The sequence below is a fragment of the Callithrix jacchus genome, chromosome 4, assembly GCF_049354715.1.
Source record: "Callithrix jacchus isolate 240 chromosome 4, calJac240_pri, whole genome shotgun sequence".
NCBI lineage: Eukaryota > Metazoa > Chordata > Mammalia > Primates > Cebidae > Callithrix > Callithrix jacchus.
Window position 1 is genome coordinate 159,371,143 of NC_133505.1, and position 27,181 is coordinate 159,398,323.

The window sequence follows — 27,181 nt, forward strand, 5'->3', positions numbered from 1 at the left end:
TTTTCCTGCATTTATTGAAATGCCCATACAGTTTTTTGTTTTTAATACTGTTTAAATGATGTGTCACATTTATTGACTTGCATATGTTAAACCATTACTGCATCCCTGGGATGAAAACCACTTGATTATGGTATATCATCTCTTGATATGCTGTTAGATTAAGTTTGCTAGTATTTTGGTGAGGATCTTTGCATCTATGTTCATCAGGGATATTGATCTGTAGTTTACTTTTTTGTTAAATCATTTCCTAGTTTTTGTATCAGGTTACTACTGGCTTCTTAGAATGAGTTAGGGAGGAGTCCCTCTTTCTTAATCTTTTGGAATAGTTTCAGTACAATTAAACTAATTCTTCTTTGAATGTCTGGTAGAATTCAGCCGTGAACCCATCTGGCCCTGGGGGTTTTTTGTTAGCAATTTTTCTATTACTGATTCAATTTTCACTGCTTGTTTTTGGTCTGTTCAGGGTTTCTGTTTCATCCTGATTTAACCTAGGAGAGTTTTGTGTTTCTAGAAATGTATGTATTTCCTACAGATTTTCTATTTTGTATGAATAGAGGTGTTGATAGTAGTCTCGAGTTACCTTTTGTATTTCTGTGGTATTGGTTGTAATGTCTCCATTATCATTTCTAATTGAGCTCATTTGAATCTTTCTCTTCTTGGTCAATCCAGCAAATGATCTATCAGTTTTGTTTATCTTTTAAAAGACCAAAGTTTTTTTTCATTAATCTTTTGTATTTTTTTGTTAATTTGTTTCAGTTTCATTTAGTTCAGCTCAGATCTTTGTTATTTATTTTCTCCTACTAGCTCTGGCTTTGGTTTGTTCTGGTTTCTGTATTTCCTTGAGAACTAGATGATATTAGTTTGTCAATTTGTGATTTTGCAGAGTTTTTGATGTAGGAATTTAGCACTATAAATTTTCCTTTTAGCACTGCTTTTGCTGTATCCTAGAGGTTTTGATAACTTGAGTCACTATTACCATTCATTTCAAATAATTTTTAAATTTCCATCTTGAATTCATTGTTAATTCAAAAATCATTCAGCAGCATATTGTTTAATTGTCATGTGTTTGTATAGTTTTGGAGGTTCTTTTTGGAGTTGATTTCTAGTTTCATTTCACTGTGGTCTGAGAAGATACTTGATATAATTTTGACTGTTAACAATATATTGAGACTTGTTTTGTGACTTACTCCATGGTCTATCTTGGAGAATGTTGTATGTGCTAATGAGAAGCATGTATATTCTGCAGTTCTTGGGTCAAGTGTTCTGTAAACACCTGTTAGGTACATTTGTTCTGAGTGTAGTTTAAATCTACTGCTTCATTGTTAACTTTGTACCTCAATGATCTGTCTAGTAATATTGGTGAAGTGTTGAAGTCCCCTACAATTATTTTATTGCTGTCTATCAAATTTCTTAGGTCTAACAGTAACTGTTTTATGACTCTGGAAGCTCCAGATTTACACACATATATATTTAGAATTGTCATATCTTCTTGTTGAATTTGTCCTTTTTTCATTACCTAATGATCTTCTGTCTTTTTTTTACTGTTATTTCTTTAAAATCTATTTTATCTGATATAAGAATAGCTACTCCTGCTCACTTTTGGTTTTCATTTGCATGAAAATTTTTTTGCCACTCATTTATCTGGAGTTTATATAAATCCTTATGTGTTAGGTAAGTCTGTTGAAGAAAGCAAATATTTTGTTTTGTCATTTTGTTATCCATTCTGCCAATGTGTATCTTTTAAGTGAAGCATATAGGCCATTTATGTTCACTGTTAATATTGAGATAAGAGGTTGTGTTCCAGTCATCATGTTAATTGTAATCTCGATACTTTATTAGTTATGTTATTGTTTTACATACCCTATGAGTTTTATGCTTTCGAGAGGTACATATCAACCTTCTATTTCAAGATTTAGAGCTCCTTTTAGCATTGCTTGTAAGGCTGGTCTGGTAGTGACAAATTCCCTTAGCATTTCTTTGTCTGAAAAGACAATTTTTCCTTCATTTATGAAATTTAATTTTGCTGGATATGAAACTCTTGGTTGACAATTATTCTGTTTCAGGAGGCTAATGATAGGACCCCAATTCCTTCTGGCTTGTAAGGTTTCTTTTGAGCTGTTCCATTTATTGAACAGTTCCCCACTCTGCACTCCTATATATGACATCTGCCTTTGAAACATACTAAGCTTCCATTAATGCCTTGGCTTGTTTCTGGACTCAATGGTATTTGTAAATGTGCTCATCTCTGTACCAAGACCACACTGTCTAAAGTGATACAGTTTCACTGTAAGATCTGATATCTAGCAGGACAAATACTTTCTCTCTACTTTTCTACTTCAGTTGTATCCTGGCTAAGTGAGAAAGATACAGATGTTTATTGTATTGTTCCACTATATATTTGCATCTATTTTTACACAAGTTAACCTATTATAACACAATTATTATTCCTATTAGGCTATAATCTCTTTGAAGGCATTTATCATGTCTCATTTATCTCTTTTTTTCTTAGAAGGCATAAGATAGTGCCTTATCCATAATAGGGACTCCAGAAATGTTAGCTGAATGATTATTGGACAATAACAAATACCATTGGAGAATTGAGTTCTACTCTAAATATATGATCAATGACTAACAGAGTCACCTGGTGAATATACAGGTAAGTTTGACACTTAATATTTTCTAAGTGTCCATCATTCATTTCTAAATGGATTATTACCCTTCTCTTGGAAGGCAAATGTTCAAGAGTCTTTTATAAAAATATTGTAGAGAAGGTTAGGAAAATAGATAAGAAAGAAGTCTCTTTGCAGTCCTTAATATGCATTCATATTGCTTCTACTGTTTCTAATGTTTCAATAGTAATTACTCATATTCTTAAAAAACTCAAGTGCAAATCCAATAAAAAATTAAAAAAAAAATGTTTACAATAGCAAAGACCTGGAATCAACCCAAATGCCCATTGATAATAGACTGGATTGGAAAAATGTGGCACGTATACACCATGGAATATTATGCAGCAATCAGAAATGATGAGTTCGTGTCGTTTGTAGGGACATGGATGAATCTGGAAAACATCATCCTCAGCAAACTGACACAAGAACAGAAAATGAAACACCGCATATTCTCACTCATAGGTGGGTGATGAAAAATGAGAACACATGGACACAGAAAGGGGAGTACGAAACACTGGGGTCTATTGGGGGGAAAAGCGGAGGGCCAGTGGGAGGGGGAGGTGGGGAGGGATAGCCTGGGGAGAAATGCCAAATGTGGGTGAAGGGGAGAAGAAAAGCAAAGCACACTGCCATGTGTGTACCTACGCAACTGTCTTGCATGCTCTGCTCATGTACCCCAAAACCTATAATCCAATAAAAAATTAAAAAAAAAAAAAAAAAAAACTCAAGTGCAATGTTAAATTTAATTTTCCTATGTTTATGTGCAATTTTAGCTACATAATTACTGATCCATTCAAAGAATAAATGTTTCACAAATAATATGTCAGGGATGTAGAAAAATCTAATAATAATTTTAATTTTTCATAATTTTCTAATACCTTAAATAATCGTGGAGGAGGGAGTCACAATGGGCTATTAAAGGGTACTAGGATATTGAAATTCCACTCTTACCCTAAGACGCTGGAAATAGAAAGGATGCTAAGCCATATGGCCACATTTCTCAGATGATCATGATCAGATCCAGAATCTATGCAAACTGTAACAAAATCTATGTGAACATTATTCAGGAATGCTGAAATTATGCAATAGAACCTTACGTAGAACCCTGTACTTAATGGAAACACTCTTGCTCATATTATCCCCTTGAAAAGCTCTAAAAGAATGCCTAGGATGCTCATGCCTTTAAATGCTTCTGTTCATCTTAGTGTGGTCCTGAACCATAATACACACATGTACAAAATTTAAATAACCTTTGCCACAGCATATTTATAATTTTGGAATAATTTTATTTTATGTAATTTAGACTCTTGAAGAATTCAATATAAATAAATAATAAAGGTTAACTCATAAACTACCATTCTATGCATCAGTTTCCCTATCTGTCTGAATGAGTAGGGCACTTAAAACAGAAGTAGAATTGTCATGTCAAATATATAATCTTTTTCTAGAATAATTTAGCCTGGCAGTTAAATTCCCATCAAGATTTCTTTATACTGTATGGTATCATCAAGCATAATGTCTGAATTATAATGACACTTAGAATGACACATAAACTTCTTGAATATCCATACAAATATTCACATGGAGGCTGAGACGGCTGGATCACTTGAGGTCAGGAGTTCGAAACCAGCCTGTCCAATATGGTGAAACCCTGTCTCTACTAAAAATACAAAATTAGCTGGGCATGGTGGTGCATGCCTGTAATCCCAGCTACTTGGGAGGCTGAGGCAGGAGAATCACTTGAACCTGGGAGGCGGAGGTTGTACTGAGCCAAGATCGTGCCACTGCACTCCAGCCTGGGCAACAAGGGCAAAACTCCATCTCAAAAAGAAAAAAATAGCTTAATTCAGGAGGATATATCTCAATGGTCAGTTATATCAGGTAATCAAGGGAGTATATATTTCAATCTAATGACTCCCACATCCTAATGCTTATCTAGTTTCTTTAGCTCATGCATATGCCTATATACATTACAAATTGCCTGTTCACATATGTCTAGCTTGATTTTCTCCAAAGCAGAGCTTGAGACAAGTACTTGGGCACATGTAGCTTGCTGGGGAGGTGATCCCAAGTGGCAAGAATGAAGATGTGTGGAGTGTGAGACAGGGAAGGAGGAAAAGCTAACAAAGGATGCACTATTGAGGGTTACCCCTATTGGCAACTAGTGGGAATTCAATCCCACTAGTGACCTTATGGAGAACTGTATAAGGCATGTGTAAAATATGCCTCAGAATTGCTTCTCTCAGAATTACCCTAAAAAGTTTAGGGTGAAGCATTTATTCATAGACTCCCATGTCCATTGGTTGAGGGTCCTTTGTTTCCACTAACTCCCCAACACTTCAGAGCTGCTCTGTGCAACTTGTGCCTTTGATAAAAGCCCTGAGGCAGAAAGCCAGAGAGATACTACCAGTGCTTGAAGAAAGAAACTTTCAGAGTACATGGGAATGTCTACCACTGATGTAGCTGAGACAGGACATGGGGTGCCAGAAGCATCTGCTACCTTAGAGTCCAAATGATTGATGTAAAATTATTACCAATTTATGTTTTTCAACAAACAACTTTTAAAAAAGCTACTTGAGGGCTCCCTGTACAAAATGAATGGAAATTAATTTCAAAGAGGGAAACACATTCTTTTAAAACTCAATTATCCAAGTAATAATGATTGTGTCATTATTGCCAAGACGCAAGTGATAAAGAAAAAAGGGACTTCCAATTTTGAACCCCATGTCTAGTGTGTTATCCAACATCCTGAAAACTGTTTCCTGAATTTCTTTTTCCAAATTATGGTAAACATTATTTTTTAATAATTTATGTTTACAAACTACTTATTGCTCTCCTCTGAAATGAAAAAGAGATAGGCAAGAAAGATATTTTATTATTTGACAATGTAGAATATACACTTTCTAGCTCACTGTCAATGTTGTTTTTCACTCTGCTAGTTCCACAGCACATAAAAACAACTCTGAACAGGCTGTTCTTGCTACAAATGATGGATGATGGATGATGTCAACAAGAATATGAAAAGTGCCACACTGGTTTCCAGCTTAATTTTTGACAAATAACTATATAAATACACAGATATGGACCAACATTCCTTTCTAAATGGAAGGCAAGCACGTAAAGTGAGGGAGACAATAATTTGCAACTAACCTTCTTGTATACCATGCAAGAAGGGAAATATATTCCTTACTCCCAGAAATGCCAGCAGACAAGCGATTCCAGCATAATATCAACCACAACAAATAACTTTCTTTTTGATGGGCAGCACATCTTAACACTCTCAACCCCACAGTCCCCAAATTCCAAATGGCAACAATTTGACAAGTGTGATCACACAAAAAATTTCTTACCAGTTTCTGCCCAGACAGGACCTCCAGAAGGGCAAGCAGTTTAACACCATCTTTCATGTCTTCAAAAAGATCATCCACCACCATTGGAGGTTTCCGCTGTAAAAGCAAAGAGGAATAAGTGCAGAAAGTATCTCTTCCCTCTCTGTTTCTCTCTCTCTGTTTCTCTCTCTCTCTCTCTCTCTCTCTCTCTGTCTCTCTCTTACCTTTGTTACTTATGGTGGTTAAATTTGTAAGAGAAGTTTTAATATACTTTAATACTTTATTTTGGTTATAGTTGCCAATTGCCTTTTGATAACTGTGAGAAGAAAAATAATCCAGTGGAGATAAAACTCAACATTCAAAAACCTCAGAATATTTAGTGCTTGAGCCTTACCATACATACCAGCTTCTTTCTAGAAACTGATTTTTGACAAGGGCAGGATGGTGTGGGATAAGGGAAGGAAAAGAGGATACTATCAAACTGAAAGATAAGAGAGATTATAGTAGGACATAAAACCAGAGCAAGTGCTGCATGGACCAACCTCACAGCTTCACTCTGTGTGAGCCACATTACTGGGGCTTAACAAGGTACAGTCCTTCTACCAGACATTCTCACCACAGCAACCTCATAGCTCAGTGACCTGCTGGAGGAGCACTGTTGGCATAGCTAAGGTTGCAGGTTTTAATCTTCCTGCTGGTTAGTTAGCTGTTGTGTTGTGTTTTACAGCCTGATAAATCTAGCGAATCTTCTTTCAGTGTGGCCTTGAACTCAAAAGATCATAAGCACAAGAATACAGACCTAATAGTGCAAATCCATCACCACTGCTGGAAAAATAAGTCAAAGCCTATTTTTAATTCATGGAGCATCTTTTTATTTTTTTATGAAGGTTATTAAAATACTCAATATACTGGAATTCATCAAACATTGAATTTGAGTTTATCTTGGCTCAGGAGAAAGTAAAGAAGCCATCATGCCAATGTTGATGGTCAAAAGAGGGGAGGTGTTCACTGATTTATCACAGAATCAGAATTTGTTTTCCATTTATCATCTGAATTCAAACTCTATAGTTTTCGGATTCCTACTGAATCTTGTTAAAGGCCTAATACTCAATTTCTAACTTTTCTTGTTTTTCTTTCTTTCTTTAAAAAATAATATGTTCTATGTAAGACACTTAACACCAAATGTTTGGATGAAATGTGACTTTTTCCTCTACCAACTGATACAGAGAGCTTTTATATTTCTCTTATGACTGCATGAATTATAATGTCTGCATGGTACAATTCTAATTTAAAATGTATTTTTCTCCTGCTATAAAATGAACAGCTGAACACATTTTGCTCTCATGCTGTGAAATGCATGCTCAAAACTAAGTTTTCATTTTTGATTATTCTCTTTTAAATTCCACCATTCACGCTGCTTCTTAATTCTATAGCAAAAATGTAATAGCGACTTTATATTCTAAGCATATAAATAAAATTAATCAGAATCAAAGAAGCCATTACAAAGAAAACTATTTGGTGCAATAATAATCAAAATTATTGTATTAGCCATATATGATCATTAAAAATACAGTCTATTTATCATTTGAAGTATCCATTTTTACCCAAGTTATTTAAATAAAGCAAAACAATGAGGAACAAGTTCATAAATGTTTGATATACTCAGTGAGCAAATGGAAATTAAATTTTTTAACCAAAATATGCAAAAAGTAAGGAAAGCAAGGAATTCTCATGAAATATTAAAGATTCCAAGGCATTCATCTGTTCTGATTTTAAAAATACACAGGTGTCTGCCACTTTGAGGAACATGTTCCTTTACCTCACTTCTGCCTCTCTTGCTTTTCTCCTCTACTGCTATTCATGCTGCACATGCTTTCCTTCTCCCTCCAGCTGATCCCTGCACAAGGCTCCTGGAATTGGCCTTCCAATCAGCGGTGACAACTGAACAGTTCAGCAGCCCACTGGCTCCTCGGCATGGGAGATTTCAGATACCATTATCTCTCTGATCTGCTCCTACCCAAAAGTCTGTGTCCAGACTGCCTAGTACATAGGCCTTTCTCTTTCTTTCTCCTCTCTTCTTTCTAACTGTGGCCATTCACTACTCAATCCTGAGCCCTTTGTTCTTTACAAAATTTTTCTGCTTATACATGGCTCTTAAATCCAGGTAAGCGACCTCACCTAAACATTGTCAAACATGTGGTAGGCACTTAATATATATTGCTGGCTTGCTGGCTGACTTACTGATTGATCGGCTAAATGAATGAATGAGTGTAAATATTGCATGAAACCAATAAATAAACTTCATTTACACCAGAATGAAAAAAATGACTAATTATTGGATAAGTTTTGTCATTCCAGTTTGTATAAGGTTTTGTTTGTATACAGCAAACAACTAGGGGGACTTTATTATGATGACTACCTCACATTTAATTTTTGGAACAATGTTTTAATAGAAAATCTTTCAGTTAAAATGTTTCACCTGTCACATGTACAAATATTTATACCATCAATATGGTGATTTTGGTAAGACGTGGGTCATAGTGCTCAAGGTCAAAGAAAGAGTTAGAAATGCAGATAATTGATTCCATCTTGACTTACTGGAAAATAAAGACAGATAGGAATCTCTGAAGCACTTTTCAAGACCACAATTATCTTTATTTATTAATGGGCAATTGTGATAAGCTCTCTTTTTTTTTTGTACAATGTTTGGGGAAATGATAGTCTCTTTTGGCCTTCCCAGTCCAATTTAGCACATTTTTCCATGGAACCAAGACCTATTCAGGCTGAATCTGAGGTGGTTCAAACAGCAGGCCTTCTGACTGGGTGATGGGAGAGGGAGTGGGGAGTGAACAAAAAGCGAAAGCAGTAATTACTTCTGTGCCGCCCCTTCTAGAAGCTTTCCTCAAACTAGATCTAAACTCAGAGCTCTGGCTCTAGAAGGGTTTTCTGGTCTCAAAAAGTCTATTGACTCAGGGAAAATGCACAGGCCTCTGTTGCCGGAGGGTCGGCCTTGCCTGGCTATAGCCTTGGTTAACTCACGAGTGTAGCAGACCTGACAGAGTGCTGTCCTCTATTTATCCTCCTACCCCTTTATTTTCTCAAAGGAGCCCCCTTGATGACATGTAATGAGATTCATTCCCTTTCTCTTTGGACTTAAAGGAGAGCAAATGTTTCTTCTTGAACCTTATGAAATGTAGGGAAGCTAGTCATCTTTGATGTAATTTTTACTGACCATTTACTATATTTTGGGAAACTAATCCATTCTCTAACATTATGTATGTGTGTGTGAAAAACTTGTGTCTCTTTACCAGTCAATAGGTATCAGTATGTATTTAACCCTTATCCACCATCTGTTTCATATTTTTATTCATGATAGCATAGCTATGTTTGCTATGCTGGATGTTAATTTTATGCCCTGAGAAACAATTACATTCCTAATGTGGAAAAGATTAAGAGAATAATTTGAAGAAAAAATGATATCAAGAATAAATATTTGGTATGTGATATAGTTTGGCTCTGTGTTCCCACCACCCAAATCTTATCTCAAATTTAATTCCCACAAACACCACATGCCAAGGGAGGAACCTGCTGGGAGGTGAACTGGATTATGAGGGTGACTTCCCCCATGCTGTTCTCATGATAGTGAGTGAATTCTCACAAGATCTGATGACTTTTAAAGAGGCAGGTTTTTCCTGCACTCTCACTTCACTTCCCTCCTGCCTTGTGAAGAAGATGCCTGCTTCTCCTTTGCCTTCTGCCATGACTGTAAGTTTCCTAAGGTCTCCCCAGCCATGTGAAACTGTGAATCAATTAAACCTCTTTCCTTTATAAATTATCCAGTCTCAAGTACTTTTTATAGCAGTGTGAAAATGGACTAATGCAATATGAAATGAAAATTTAAGAAGTTCTTGCATTTAAAAATTATATATGAATTGAAAAATGTTGGTGCATAAAGGAATTTGGACAAAATAGTGCTAGTATAGACCACATACAATATATGAATTCCAATATTTAGTAGGTATTTCTATGGCTTAGATATTTATACATTCAAATTTAGCAGGTATTTAATAAGGATAAAAGGAAGAAGATAATAAAATAGGAAGGGAAGAAAAAATGAATAAAATATTGTTAAACATCTAAATGTGCTGAGAGCTAGTATGTGGACTCCCACCTGCTATCTTGTTTAATATGCACAGCTACTAACTATGGGAACACCACCCTCTCTTTAAAAGCAAGGAATCTGAATCTCAGAGACACTAAGTGACTGGGATTTGAGCCCAGAATTTTACACTTTGAGTCACCTTGTTAGAGAGGAAGTGTAGTATAAAAATGATGGCATTAACATTAATTTTTCCTGAATAATACATAAACTTATAAATGAGATGTTTATTTATTATCAGTAGAAAAAGTATTGACTGATCAGTTGAAGTGCCTGCTACTCTACTAGAATGATTAACTTTACTAACTTCCAAATGTGGATTTAAGAAAGACTAAAAAAGTAATAACAGAAGCACCATATGTACTAACATATCTAACGTATCCTGGCATGGACACAAGCCAGCTCAAGTTACATCTGTGTCTCGATTCCCCCAGTGGTTATATTTGTGATGCACCCTATTTTGTTACATGAGTGACCTGAGCTGCACCCGTCATATTTTCTGGTTGAGTCCAGAAGATGTCTGGGGTCACATTGTTCCATGGCAGTGACCCAGTGACTAGTTTCATCAGGGCATGCTGCTGAAGTCCCAAGAGCCATTCCGACTCTGTCTTTCTCAGAACTGTGTTAGTGAGTGTGTTGGGGGTTCCCAAGAACACTTTCAGGCTTGATGATTCCCTAGAAGGACACAGAACTCAGAAATGCTGCTGTACTCATGGTTACAGTTTACTACAGCAAAAAGATATAGATTTCAATCAGCAAAGCAAAAAGATACATGGAGTGAAGTCCAGGAGAAACTATGCACAGGCTTTCAGAGGTGAGTGACCTCTCCCTTCCAAGTGGAGCCACATAAGAATGGACTTATTTTTCCCAGCAATGACATGTGACAACCCATGTGAAATGTACCCAACCAAGGAATCTGGCCCAAGTCTTAGTGTCTAGAGTTTTTACTGGGGAGTCTATGACATAGGCAAGCAGTATCCATGTGACTTAGCTACTCAGATGCCAGCCCTCTCCACACCCTCAGCCCCAGCTAAAGAAGTATTAATCCAAATCATATCATTAACATAAAAAGATTTGATTAAGGTGGTACAGCATGGCCAAGGCCCCAGGTACACACAAAAACTGAAGTTCACTATAAATATGGTGTGGCTCAAGGTCTCAGGTATAGAAAACCCCTCTCTTAGGGGAGAATATTCCAAGGGCTCAGAGATTACCTCCCAGTAACCAGCCAGGGTTCATTCTGAAAGACAGGCTCTTCTTTGAAACACAAAATCTGAGCATTGCAGGCCTGCTGAGTTAAGTCTTTCTTGCCCAGTTGGCTTTTTCTTCTTATACGTTAACACACATAGTGTCCTTTCAACAGCTCTTTCTTCTTGGTTAAATCATCTAAAATTAATTTTATTTACTTGCAACAAAATAAGGCACAACTGACATGAGTCTAATTCTTAGTGTATAAACACTTTTCTGAGTGTAACAATTTAAAGGTCAGTGTTTCCCAATCACGTAAGTGACCAAAAGTAAATTTGTTCTGTAAAACAGAAGTGTGCATTTTCAGAAGAACCTAATTGTATTTTTTTTTACTAAAATAGTCCCTCTTTATGTGCAGTTTCAGTTACCTAGGGTCAACTGTGGTCTGAAAATATTACACAAAAAATCCCAGAAAGAAACAATTTATAAGTTTTAAGTTGCACACTATTCTGAGTAGTGTGATGAAATATTAGGCTGCCTCACTCTATCCTGCCTGGAACATGAGTTATCCCCTTGCCTGGGTTATTCACACTGTCTACTCTACCTGACCCACCTGCTTGTCCTTCATAGTTGTCTAGGTGATCAGATCAACTGCCGTGTATCACGGTACCTGTGCTCAAGTCATCCTTATTGAACTTAATAATGACCACAAAGTACAAGTGTGGCGATGCTGGCAATTTGGACATGCTAAAGAGATGCTGGAAAGTGCTTCCTTTAAGCAAAAAGATGAAAGTTCTCAATAAGCAAATGAAAAAAAATCTGAGATTGCTAAGATCCATGGTAAGAATAAATCTTTTATCTGTGCAACTGTAAAAAGCAGGGAAAAAAGACATGGTAGTTTGACAGTCATACCTTAAGAAAAGTTATGGGCAGAGCAAACAATAAATGCTTAGTCAAGATGAAAAATGCTTAAGATTTCATCACATTTGTGGGTAGAGGACATGAACAGAAATGTGTTCTAGTGGACAGTAATAAGGTTCAGTACCATCTGTGGTTTCAGGCATCTACTGGGGATCTTGGGACATGTTCCTTTGAATGTAGTTTAACTTTTTAAGTTTTAAATGTGCTAAAATTCACATAATATAAAATGTACCACATAACCATTTTAAGTATGCAGTTCAGTAGTGTTAAGTATTTCCATATTGTTGTGCAACTGATCTCCACCATTTTCATTTTTCAAAATTGAAATTATATACCCATTAAACAACATTCTGCACCTCAGCCCCTGGCGACTACTATTCTATTTTCTTTTCAGTGATTTTAACTACTCTCGATACCTCTTATAAGTAGAATCACACAGTATCTGTCATTTTGCGACTGGCTTATTTCACTTAGCATAATGTCCCCAAGGTTCACCCAGGTGCCAGAATTCCATCCTTTTTTAAGGCTGAATTATATTCCATAGTATGGATATACCAGACATTTTGTATCTATTCATCCATCAATGGATAGATAGTTTCCATTTTTTGGCTATTGTGATTAATGCTACTATGAGCATAAGTGTATCAGTATGTCTTTAAGCCCTTGCTTTCAATTCTTTTGGATATACACCCAGAAGTGGAATTGCTAGACTACATATTAACTCTATCTTTACTTTTTAAAGAACTGACATATAGTCTTTTCCATAGTGGCTGCTTTGTGGAAGAACAGAAAGCTACTTTGAAACATTACTAGCATATCATCACTTTATGAAGTACAAATTTCCTACGTATCTTCTACAATCTTAGAATCCCTATTGACCAATATCATATAGCTAATAAAGTAGAATTTCAGTATTAATAATTTAGTATTTAACAAAGAAAATGGTCAAATCACCTGTCTCATGCCAGGACCATCTAGGTTGTCATTTGCCATCATCCATAATCACCTTTAGTCTTCTAGTAAATGCTTTTTCCTCTTGCAGAAAGAGCTCTCAAAACATTTTGCCATAAAAAGCTACAACATTTTTCTTTAAAATGCTAAACACATATCCTATGGCTTAATCTTTGTGATTGCTGGGTACCTTGTGATACCATTAAAACTGAGCCAGAAAATGCCTAGAGGAACAGCACATGTCACAGTTAACTATTGACTTCAGTTGAGGCACACACACTATTGTACAGAGTCAGGATGCTGAACAGGATGAAGAGTCATGACCTGAGATAGTCACAAAATTTTCTTCTGCACTGCATGTAGGGAGGCCTCAAGGCCAGGTTGTGTTCTCCATGTGCATTCTGTGCACCCTTGAAATCTCTGTGCACAAAACAACCCACAACTTCTAGAACCAGATAAACCACTACTTCTGGTTTATAGAATTTTCAAGCAGGAATTATTTCACAGGCTAAGACACAGTATATGGATAAAAATTCCCATCCCAGGACCATTCTGGACTTTTGGCATGTGATGATGATTATCTTCTGGGTGGGAGCAGCAAGTTAAACAACAGTCATGTAGAGGAGTGGAAAGGAAGAGAGGTTAACCAGCAGATATGGAGCAAGTGACCTCCCCAAAGGTTGGCAAGGAGGCCCCACAGTAATATGTCTTAAAATGCCAGGGTGTCTTTGGACCAGATCAAGGAAATCATGATTATAACTACTGGCAGTAGTCAAATAAAATTAATGTCTAACAGGTTTTGTCATTTAATTCAGAAAATATAATTGAATATTTCCAATATCTCCAGTAACAAGGTGTAGTAATTTAAAAATTGTATGTGTAATCTGCTTCTCTTTCACTCCCTTTGTAACAGCACTACTGTGATCATTTTCCACTTCTGCTTGGCAAAGGTAGGAAGATTGTTTCCATCCTTTTTTGTTTCCTGTAACAGCATAATCCTTTCCACTTCCTTATTTAATTTAATTCCCAATAAATATTCCAAAGGCAATAACTGCCCTCCAGCTCAGCTTTAAATCTGCTTGGAAAACTCAGCTCTTAATAATTTTCAAATGTAATAAAGTTTCCTTTTTTACCATATGGTATAAAATAAGCATATTCTCCAAGTTATTTGTTTTATTTGGTACAAGTTGTGGTGACCCTTGACTCCTGTTTTGCTCACACTCAATATCTGATCCATCAACAAATCTTGTTGGTTTCATTTTCAAAATTCTTCTGGTATCCAACCACCTCTCATCACCTCCACTGCCACTATCTTGGTCCATGTCACTACTACCTTGGCTGGATAGTTCCAATAACCTCTAACTTATCTCCCTCCTTCTGTCCTTGCTTCCCTTCAGTCTATGTTCAGCAGAAGAGCTTCTTGAACTTCTTTACTGTCTGTCTCCCCCATTAGGATATAAGCTTCATAATGAGAAGATTTTTTTTTCTGTTTTGTTCATTGCTACATTTTCAACACCTAGAATATTCCTTAGCTTATTAAGCAGCATTTAAAAATATTTATTGAATAAATGTATGAGAAATAAAATATATTTCTGGCTGGGAGTGGTGGCTCATGCCTGTAATCCCAGCACTTTGGGAGGCTGAGGGTGGGTGGATTACTTGAGGTCAGGAATTCAAGAGCAGCCTGGCCAACACGGTGAAACCTTGTCCCTACTAAAAATTCAAAAATTAGCTAGGCATGGTGGCAGGCATCTATAATCCCAGCTACTCAGGAGGCTGAGACAGGAGAATCACTTGAACCTGAGAGGAGGAGATTGCAGTGAGCTGAGGTCCCACCAAAGAACTCCAGCCTGGGTGACAGAACAGGACTCCATCTCAAAAATAGATAAATAAATATATTAAATAAATAAATAAACAAATTTCTAAAGAAGGAACTTTGACAGAGATTATTAGCAAAATGTTTATTAATCTGCATAAACTTTGTGATAACTAGATCTTTGTTAACCATAAGCTAATATATTCTAGGAATAAATTAATAAATGCTATTCATTTTGAAATAGGGTTTTCCTTTGTAATGTTTTAATTGCATATTTGAAAATAACTAATTCATTAGAATGTTTAGGGTTAACAAATTAAAGTGGGTTTATTTTTTCTCTGTCTTTATTAAGATATAACTGACAAATAAAAAATGTATATATTTATGGTACACGAAATGATCTTTTGGTACGTGCATATATTGTGAAATGATTAAATCAAGCTAATTAACAGATCCATCAACTCCCCTCCTTAACATAGCTTGAGAAAAACAACTAAAAAATTATTTGAGGTGTAAATTATTGCATTTATCTTTTCCTCTTTGCCGCTTTATCTTCCTGTCTGAGTTCATTAATAGTCTCACCAAAGTGTGTACAAGGAAACAGATGGGAGTAAAATTCTATTCAGAATGTTTCCATGTTATCTTTCAGCACTGCTGGTTGAAAGACAACTAAAGAAGATGAAATATCACCAGTAAAGTGATATTTTATAACTATAGAGATGTCACTTAAATTCATGATTTGCATAGATTGTTTTTGAAACATGGAAAATCCAAATGCTTCCCTTTAAAAGAGCTTATGCATCTAACTTGGTATTAAAACAAAATGTGCTCTTAATAAAATCTGATATAGGTTGAATTGTGCCTACTCTCCAGAGACATGTTGAAATGTTAACACCCTAAAATACTGAAGAATGTGGCCTTATTTGGAAATAGTCTTTTGAGAGATAATCAAGTTAAAATGAGGTCATTAGCATGGGTCCTAATCCAACAGAACTAGTGTCCTCACACACTGGGGAAATTTGGACACAGACATACACAGAGGCAGAGATTGAAGTGAGACATCTACCCAAAGACTTAGAAGGAGCCTGGCCTTTGAGCCTCCAGAACTCTGAGATAATAAATTTCTCACTTTAAGCCACCCAGTATGTGGTACTTTTTTATGGCAATCTCAGCAATTAATAGGGAACCTAAATAATGTTTTATAAATTTTTTTTCTGCAGTTTTTCTGAAAAGTGAAAAGATGCTCATATCATGCCTGAGTTCATCCCAGAGACAGTATTTAAAATGTTCAGTGCCTTCTGTTGATGTCTCCACAAATTTAAGGCTGGCAGAAGGATAAAGGACTGCTCATTGCATATTGAAAAGATGCTCCATTTATGGAAACAGTAAAATATGGGTATTTGAGACCTATTTTTGCCCAAAGAATTTAGTGACAAGCAATCTATTTGTCTCTCACAGTCAAATATCATAAAGATTGAATCAAAGATATTTAAATAAAAATACAATATTCCATTCTATTTGGCAAATGAGAAAATTTGAAACTCCAAGCATTTGATAATACAAAATGATCAATATAAATATTAAGATTACTTACATATGTCTAATTTAAAAATCTAACTTTTTACAAAGGCTTTTTCAAAAGATTGCTCCTTTGGGTGGCTGAAGTACTAAATAACTATAACAGCCTATGAATCTTACATAAAATTTAGGCATTTTCAAAGTTAAATTTTAAAACGTGAAAAGAACCATTTTTTTAACCATAAAATTTTAAATATATCCTTCTTAACTTCTTTGCTTAAAAAATGCAAGGACTATGCTGTTAAACTAAGACATCTGTGGTCATTAAGTGAGAATTCCTTCAAATTCAAGTCCACACCACCTCTGTCTTCGTCTCTCTGCCTATCTCAAAGTCAAGCACAGCCACAGCCACTTTTCTATTCCCAATGCTAGTCTCAGAGAAGGGGAAATATCTGCTCTGGCACAAACCTACACCCTCTGCGTGTGGTCTTAATTTCTTCTCTCATCCTGTCTCCTCCAGAGCCTTGTTCATTCAGAATACCATTCCTTGCCTTCTTTTTCAGCCTCTCCCTCTCTACAAGTTCTTGATCATTTCCTCCTATAGAGGTGCAGGCTCAAGACCACTCTTTATTAAAACAGCTTTACCAAAGCCAATGTTCTGCACAAGCTAATACTCTATCTCATGGACATGTAATGTATATTGAATGTACAAACATCCTTACCTCTCATTGACTCATCAGCTCACTAGAGTCTAGTTTCTACTATAACATGTCCACTCCCAATGGCGGCCAGTGACTTCCAAACTGCCAAATCAAATGGGTTCATCTTTACCAACTAATTTCTCCATCTAAACTGAGCTTACTAGTTTTCCCCCCAAGCTTCTTGTATTCCCTATATCTGTGAATAATCTTAATCATTTGCTCCGGTCAGAAATCTAGAAGTCATTATTGACTCCTTCTCCTCCAAGATTCAAATTGCTCAGTTCTATCAGGTCCATTCCTAAACATCTTTTCAATCTATCCACTTTCTCTACTCTCCCACCACTACTTTAGTCCAAGCTGCCCTCACCTCTCATCTGACTTACTGCAAGTTCACTATATCTCTAACCTTTCTTGTTCCTACTCCAATTCATGAGAGAGAGAGAGATGCTCAGGGTCAGAATGATCATTTCATTATCCTGTCTAAGGTTCTTTCATGTCTTCCACTGCCCATAACACAATGTCCAAACTATTTTAATACTGGCATTTGACCAATTCTCAGTTTCCTTTGTTGCCACCCTATTCTTGGTCATATGATTTGGCTGTGTCCCCACCCAAATTTCATCTTGAACTGTAGTTCCCATAATCCCCATGTGTCATGGGAGGGAGCCAGCCAGTGAGAGGTAATTGAATCATGGGGGTAGTTACCCTCATGCTGTTCTTGTGATAGTGAGATCTCACAACATCTGATGGTTTTATAAGGGGCTTTTCCCCTTTTGCTTGACACTTCTCCTTCCTGCCACCATGTGAAGAAGAACATGTTTTCTTCCGCTTCTGCCATGATTGTAAGTTTCCTGAGGCCTCCCCAGCCTTGAGGAACTGTGAGTCAATTCAAGCTCTTTCCTTTATAAATTACCCAGTCTCATGTATATCCTTATAGCAGTGTGAGAACATACTAACACACCCGGAATCTACACTTTCAGGTATTTTGAACTTCTCTCCTTCCCTTTCCTCTACCATGCTTTCTACTTCTTCTCTCTTTTTTTTCTTTTTTTTTTTTGAGATGCAGTTTCGCTCTTGTTACTCAGGCTGGAGTGCAATGGCGTGATCTTGGCTCACTGCTACCTCCGCCTCCTGGGTTCAGGCAATTCTCCTGCCTCAGCCTTCTGAGTAGCTGGGATTATAGGCACACGCCACCATGCCCAGCTAATTTTTTGTATTTTTAGTAGAGACGGGGTTTCACCATGTTGACCAGGATGGTCTTGATCTCTTGACCTTGTGATCCACCTGCCTCAGCCTCCCAAAGTGCTGGGATTACAGGTGCAAGCCACGGTGCCCGGCCTACTTCTCCTCTTTTGAAAGCGTTTGTTCCTTTTCCCACCCAACCCCAGGACCTTTCTCCAGTCCAGCGTAAGTGTTTCCTCTTCTGAAAGTCTCTGATGCCCTTTTTCAGATTTCCTGTGTAGCTGGCTGTGCTTGTCATGTGTTCACTGTCACCCTGCATGTCTCCTGTCATGGACTTATCACATACCCTTCATTGTGATGGTCTCCTCTGCTAGAGGATCAGTGCCATGATGGTACAGTCTGTATCTGCCTTTGTTCATCATTGTATCCACAATCCCTAGCACATAACAGGTGTTTAGTAAGTATTTGCTGAATGAATAAATAAATAAACAAATGAAGCATGGGAGGATAACACAATGATTAGTACCTGTTAAGGACTGAAAGTTTGTGGTCCCCCCAAAATTTATATGTTGCAACTTTAACCCTCAGTGCAATGGTCTTTGGAGGTGGGGTCTTTTGGAGGTAATTAGGTTTAGATGAGGTCATGAGGGTGGTCTCCCCACAATAGAATTTTTTAGTGTCCTTATAGGAAGAAGAAGACAACCATCCATCTGCAATCCCGGAAGAGAACCCTCACTAAGAACTGAATCTGCTGGCATCTTGATTGTGGACTTCCAGCCCCCAGAACTATAAGAAATAAATGCTTGCTGTTTAAGCCACTCAGTCTGTGGTATTTCACTAAAGCAGGCCAAGCTGACTGACAGTGTCCATGCTTAGGAGTCATAGGATTGAAATCTGGCTTTGTCATTTACTTGCTATGTAACGATGAGCTTATTAATTAACTCTAAGCTTCTGGTTCATAATCTAGAAAATAATAAAAATACTGCATTTTCTTGTGTAAGGATTAAATAAATAAGAGATAAAGTTGCTAAGGCACAGTAATTGGTACATGGTGAGAACTTAGAAACACGTTTTATCAATAGATGCTGTGAGTCAGAAACCTAACTTTGAAAAACCATCACTAAAGATAAATATTGGCCTAATTTAATAAAATACTCCACATTCTTTCATTAACAGAGATAACAGAATAGAAAGATATAGGTTTATTCTTGATAAGTGAGAAAATTGCAGGTTTTATGTCTAAAAATGGAGCCCCATCCCTGAAAGAAATTATCAGGTATATGAAATAACAATAACCCACTAATTGTTAATGTTATACCAACAATTTGTGATTTGCAATGTTTTGCATAGTTGAAGAAGCATTAAGACCTCAATTTGAAAATAAATATCAGAAAAGAACAGATAATTATACCCACAAGTTTTAATGATCTACATCTGTGTAGTAGAAATGGCATTAAGAAAAAAAACACAGAAAATCCTTAGGTTTTTTCTTATTTATAATAAGATATTTGTTTTAATAAAAGCATATTTTACGTACCATAATAAATGTAAAAAAGAAAAACAAGAAAAGTATACTTAAAAAAACAGATTGCAATCTTATTTGTATACTCACACTTCATACTGCTGTCATAATATTTATAAAGAATTGTTACACTAGAATTAACTGTCATCAGTAAAAGGCTTTGTTTTACTTAATTATAAGTCAAAAGTTTATTAATTTGCAACTAAGCAAAGTAGTCTCAACTAAACATCCCAGCTCTTAAACTTGCCACTATCTGTTATTAAAGCTATATTTGGAAATGGTAAATTTAACTCATAAATGGTTTGGCTATTAGTTTATCTAAAAACATTCCAAAGCACAAAGCTAGGTATACCAGGATATCCATGCAAAGAAACATCAAATATGAAAGGGAGACAAGCTCATTACCTCCATCATTCCAGGGTTCAGTTCCAACCCCTAACTGTTAAAAACTTTGAAGGATGTTTTAATAGTGCCTGGAAATAGGGATTCTTAGAGTATATTAAAATCATAATTGTGCATATCTGTTGATATTTATCCTTCCAGAAATTTATCCTAAGAAGAAAATATCATGCGAGTGCTCAAAGATGTATGTCCAGGACTTTTACTGTAGTATTTGATATAATATGAAACAACTGAAAAGCACCTAAATAATCCTCAAAAGGCAACTGGCTAACTCATCACAGATAAATATGAATGTTTGCTTAGCCATTATAATAATTACATAGTTCTATCTATTGTCCTGGATTGATGGGTGAAATAGAAGCTCCAGAACAATATCCTATAAAACCATTTATATGAAACCATGTGTAGAAAAGTGTGGACCAATATCTTAATGATGACTGTATCTGGATTATGTAATTTAAGATTACTTTTACTTTTCTTACACTTTCTAAAAGTTTCATTGTTATTATTATTTACAATTATGTAACCTCTTAACACTAAAAAAATAACTATGTTTTCATTTTGGAAAAAAAAAAAAACTTTTCCTCAATGATGACAATTCTGCAGTACAAGTAGTGGCCAGGTGGCGGCAACTGAGGCTTGAAAAAACAAGCCCCCACGTCATTAATCTATGTATCCACTGCATTTTACAGAGTAGATTCTGGAGCAACTACTGGGCCAAATTCCCTTCTCACCAAAGTGGTTTTGGGGAATAGAGCATAGGAAAGATGACCCTAGTTTATCTTGCATCTAGGCAGGTCACTCTAGTCTTCTCTCATAGCTGGATTGTGAGTATATTAAAATCATAATCATGCATATCTGTTGACTACCCACTTGTAGAAATGTATCCTAAGAAGAAAATATCATATGAGTGCTCAAGAGATACATGTCCAGGACTTTTACTGTAGTATTTGATATAATATGAAACAACTGAAAACCACCTAAATAACCCTCAACAGGCCTGGGAAAGTGTTTTACTAATTTTTTCCTGTCTTCAAAGGCTAGCATAGACACAATGTAAGCAGCGAGTCTGTCAAATGGGAGTAGGATAAACTGTCATGCTTTGTTTGCTTCTGCACTATCAAAATGGCTTTGGGGAAGCCCCTGATCAAAACCTGTTTATAGGGTTGTGCTTTATATACTACAGGCAGCACTCTCAGCAAAAGTGAGGAGAAAAAATGGGAAGATAAAATTGTGTTATCATCTAATTCATTTAACCGATTATTTTCTTGACGGAAGAGTCAAAATAACTCCAATTATATATAATATAGATTGTCCCTTTAAAAATTATGAGAGAATCCTCTAACTGAATTCAGACACAATTGTCCTGTCACCTGAATTTATTTTTACAAATGTGATATCTCCTGGTTTGCTTACTTTTTTATCAGCAGTACAATAAATTAATTGTATTATACTGCATCAAGACTCAGATTTACTTCATATTAGCATTAATGTTCAAAGACATTGATATATATGTATATACTATAATATATATACAATATATATACATATAGTCACCTAATGTCATTTAATGACAGTGGGAATAATACCAGGATGATTTCAGTCCTTTCATGTCCAATTACCGTGGTTACTTTTTTAAATCAAAGCACCAGAGATGAGAGTACAGACACTATCGTAATCACTTTAGATAAAATCCTTTGCTTAGCACAGATCATTTACAGTTTCTTTGTGTTCCAAATAGAAACAAACACACACAAACAAAAATTCAGCACAAATTCTCCTTTTGGTATGACATACACATTAGTATTAAAAAAATAATTGGATGAAATAGTTCCTCAAGATTCACAGAATTCACATGAAGTAACTCCTCTTGACTCTAGCTATAAGTTTATTTCTTCTGTAATGAACTTATAGTAACAATGTTAGCAAATGCCACACTCATAGGCAACAGCTAGACCAACCAATAAGATTGCCACTATCATTGATTAGCAACAGTGAAAGCAGTAACAGAAGCATTTTGTTATACTGGGCATTTAATGATTTACTGGCTCAATCTAAGTAAACCTGTAATACTGGGTAGTTTTCTTTACCTTGGCCAGATGAGAGTTGATCCATTTCGTGAAAGTTCGTTTCTGTACTATCTCTTGTTCATCTAGAAGGAAAAAGAAATCTGGTTAATAATGTAATATATCATGAAGTTGTATAATGAGAAAAAGTCATAGTTACACAAATCTGGAAAGAATCATAAAATCATTTTATCTTCTCATTCATTTTATCAATTATTGTCTTGAAGGGAAAAGTCCACAAAAGTTCACCTATATCATCATATAGACTATTCCTTTAAAAATTATCTCCAAATGCTTTAAAATTTGCCATATGTTAGCCCTATTTTTACCTTCATCCATTTATTTAAAATTCACTGACGACTTATACCTAACAAAGCTGTTAAAAATAAAAATTCACCAAGACCACTAAGTGCTGAGTTTTATGCTATGTGCAAAGGGATACAGAGGGCTGAATAGGGCAAAGTCCCTGCTATAAAATATCTACAGGTAGAAATGGACAAGCAAGGGCTATGAATAGCAGAGGGTTTTGCAATAATGCAATAAGACAGAGCTGTATACGTGAAGCATTAAAGGAGCTTCACCCAGATGGCAGTGTGGTGACTATACTATGGAGTGGTCTCCAAAAATTCCCACTACATGGAGTCCCAATTTTTGTGTAGGCAGAACATGGGCAGAACCTGTGACTTGTGTCTAGCGAGTAGGATATGACACAGGTGATGAGAGGCCACGCTTGTGATCATGTTACTTTATGTTACTCCAGCTTAGCTGACTGGAGTGAGAGATTCTCCTGCTGGCCTAGAAGAAGCAACCAGCCAGGCTGTGAAGTTCCTTTGGAGAGGACCACAATGGCAAGGAGCAAGAGGCTCCCTTCAGAAGTGAAGTGCAATCTCAGTGAGCAGCCAGTAAGACACCAGGCTCTTGTCAAACAGCCACAGAGAATGAATTCTGCTAACATTGTGACAGAGCCCAAAAGTGGATTCTCCCACAGTTGAGCCTCCAGATAAGAATGAAATCCAGCTGATGCCTTAGTTACAGCTTGCGAGATCCTGAACAGCTGATATAGCTAAGCTTTGCATGGACCTCTTACATGCAAACATTTGGAGATAACGGATGAATGTTGCTTTCAACTGCAAGGTTTATGGTACTTTGTTATGTAACAAGAGAAAACTAATATAGAAAGGAAAAAAGGTAGGGTTTGGGTAGACTTTAATTAGAGGTATAAATAGAGGTATCCATCTGTAATTAATATCCCATTTAATATTTATATACCAAGAAAAGTGCTGAGAATCATGCCTGTAATCCCAACACTTTGGGAGGCTGAGATAAGCGGATCACCTGAGGTCAAGAGTTTGAGACTAGCTTGGCCAACATGGTGAAACCCTGTCTCTATGAATAATACAAAAATTGGCCAGCCTTCGTGGTAAGTGCCTGTAATCCCAGCTACTCAGGAAGCTAAAGCAGGAGAATCGCTTGAACCTGGGAGATAGAGGTTGCAGTGAGCCAAGATCATGCCACTGCACTCCAGCCCAGGTGACAGAGTGAAACTATGTCTCAAAAATAAATAAGTTAATTCATACTAAGAAGAAAGAAATATTTATATATCTATGCATGAAATTGCAATCTCTGGCAAAAATAAATAAATAGTACCATGCACTGATACATTTGCAGGAACTTGCAATAGGTTTTGATGAACCTTTTAAAGTTTTTTTTGCAGATTATTATTAAGTTTGATAGGTTTCTTTAATGCTGATGGTTTAAATAAAATCTTAAGGATTTAAATTATCTAAAAATGTAAATGTTAATTTAAAATAAATCACATATTTAAAATCACATAATTCCTGGCAGTATCTAATAAAGATTTTTCATCATTTTCGATGCAGGCAAATTTACCTCGATAAAATGTTGGAATGAAATTGAAAAAACAGACATATGCTGATTGAATTGTTTCCCGCAACCAAATGATGTGCCAACAAAGAGGAAAACAACAGCAAAGGTGTATGGTGACAATATAATGATTACTAATTACCAGCCACAGTCAAATGACTTGACTTGGGATCAGAATTATATTATCTTGATTGCTTATCTACAATTACTAAAATCATCACTAACTTTATTACATATGAGTAGAGTCTGAAGTATATTGAATAGTCCAACACAATAAAATAAACAATTTACAAATGCTTATAACTATTCAATGTTAAGATATTAAAACTGAATATATAAATGAAAAACATTTACAGGACCAGGCTGTGGCAGATTTCATAATACAACCATAAATTCTTCCCATCTTGGTCAGCACATCATTTGCCATGTGATTTTACTGCCCCTTCTCTTAGGAGGTGATTTCATTTCCCCATACCTTGAGTCTGGGCTGGCTTTGAGACCCGCACTGATCAATAGTATGACAGAAGTGATTTTAAGTGGCATCTGAGGCCCGGCCTTGAGAGGACTTGAAATTCCACTTTGGCTATACTGGAATTCAACTCTTCTCCTAGAGCATTACATAAGGAAGCAGGTCTAGGATCCTCGTGAATAAATCACTTGGAGGAGAATGGAGGCGTCTCAGATAGCAGCCAGCAACAGCTGCCTGACACGTGAGTGAGCTGCCCTGGACCTGCCCTGTGCCCATTCACATGACTTCATGATCCTCCAGCTTTCTGTGGCCATGTGAATGGGCCCAGGCACAGCAGAAGGAACACCCAGCCCACCCACAGAAACATGAGAAACCCTAAACTGTTGTTGCTCCATGCCATTAAGGTCTGGTGGTGGTTTGCTGCACAGGAAAGGCTAACCAAAACGAAAATTGCTACCAGGACTGTGGTGTTCTAACAAAGATCTAAAACATGTGGTGTGGCCTTGGGGCCAGATAGGGGAAGGATATTGGAAGGATACAAAGAAACTATGAGTGAAGGCTGAATGAGCAGTGAGGGAAATGCCATTGGAAATTGGAGGAAGAGTTGTATGTATTTTTTATATTGTATATTCTGTCACCTGCTGTAACTCAAACTCATCATTCTGGTTAGGGAGATTTCCTTGAAGAATGCTGTAAGTGTCAATCACTTCTTTTACCTGCACATTATAAGGTGCTGAAAGAGAGAGAAATGGGCTGTTTCATTTGCAGGCATAAGGCAGAGGAAACACGGAAGTCTAGGATATGATGCATTGAAAAATAAGATGTTTTGTTATTCCTAGCCTTTCCGGAAAAGATTTGCAAGGTAAGAAAAAGCTTCAGGGTAACAGGAAATCAAAGGTGTGATTATTGTTGAAAACTCAGAAAGAGGTGGACTTGTTTAGATTCCACATATAAGTGAGATCACACAGTACCTTTCTTTCTGTAGCTGGCTTATTGAATTTCACATAATGTCCTTCAGGTTCATTTATGTCATTGCAAATGGTAGGATGTCCTTATTTTTTATGGAGAAATATTCAATTGCATGTGTATGTGTCACATTTTCTTTTTCTATTCATCTGTCATCGTGAATGTGTTAATTAACTTGATTGTGGTAATCATTTCATAATTTATATGTATATAAAATCATCACACTGCACACCTTAAATATATATAAGTTGTATTCATCAATTATACCTCAATAAGGCTGGGGAAAAAGACCATTTGGAAAGATTTAAGGTAGTGCCTAGTTGACCTTTTCAACTAGACAAACCAGCTTCTAAGCATCTTAAGGGCACAGCCCACAGCAGCCTCATATGTGACCAAAGTTTGTTTCAAAGTTCAGATTTTGGGCCATAGAATGCACTACAGATAAGTTTTTAGGAAGACAGCTTTCACTGAAGGCACAGCACGATTCAAAATGAGCAAGAGATTTTGGAGCCACAACTTTGGGTGGCCAGGAAGAAGGCTAGGAAAACTATCAGTGACAATCATGAGCCATTTCTTACCAAGATAACAAGGAACATGCCTTGTTACAGGATGAAAGGAACTGGCCGTGTGTACCTCAATGGATTTCAGAATGGCTGGACCATAATTGTTCCCTCCTTTCCATTCTCTCAGTTCTTAGACAGAAGAATTTATTGCAATGACCCCACTCCTGGTTCATCACTGCATGTTGAAGAAATGGGGAACAGGTAACTTCTCTTCTTAGTTTCCAGGTCTGAGGATTGAGAGAAATCTCACCTGAGGAACCTCATCTCTATCTGGACCAGATGCAAATGATGCAACACTGGACTTGGAGCTTAATGTCAAACTGAGAGCTGGAGGAGACTTTTGATGCCTTGAGAGCAGATGAATGTATTCTCCAAGCAGGAAGAAAACAAACACTAGTGACCAGAGGACAGATTTTATATTATGGCCACAAAATCCTCTGGTCCAACTATGCATCCTCCTTTGTATGGTGTCTTTGTCCTTCCTCCCATCCGGAGTAGACTCAATTTCCCTTCCCCTTGCATCTGATCTTGTATGGTACTTGCTTTAATTAATAATGCAGAAGAAATGACTTTATGTTATCTGATGCTAGGCCCTAAGAGTTTGTACAGTCTCTGTTTTAGCTGTCTTGGATCTCCATCCTAAAACCACTGTGCAAAGAAAGCAGATTATATTAGGAGATGTTTCCATGTGGGAAGAATTCAGAGGTCCCATGTGTTAGCTAGAACTAACCACCAGACACATGAATGAGGTCACCTTGGATCTTCTAGCTCAGTCAGCCCTGTGGATGAACTCAGTCATAGGTGAACCCAGGTGAGGTCAACAGACTCAGGTCTAAGACTTTAAGGCCGATGTGTCTGATCCCTCCACTCTCCCA

General features: G+C 36.6%; 1 protein-coding gene across 30 annotated transcripts in view; it reads right to left on the bottom strand.

Moving 5' to 3' along the window:
- The window catches only part of SYNE1 (spectrin repeat containing nuclear envelope protein 1), a 518,696-nt gene that overhangs the window by 408,128 nt on the left and 83,387 nt on the right, over positions 1 to 27,181 (bottom strand). For all 30 annotated transcript variants that reach the window (XM_078370315.1, XM_035297742.3, XM_035297743.3 and 27 more), the window contains exons 3-4: positions 22,449 to 22,510; positions 6,020 to 6,115 (exon numbers count right to left, since the gene is read on the bottom strand). In XM_078370315.1, coding sequence (XP_078226441.1) covers positions 6,020 to 6,115; positions 22,449 to 22,510 — 158 coding nt within the window. The remainder of the gene's footprint in view (positions 1 to 6,019; positions 6,116 to 22,448; positions 22,511 to 27,181) is intronic.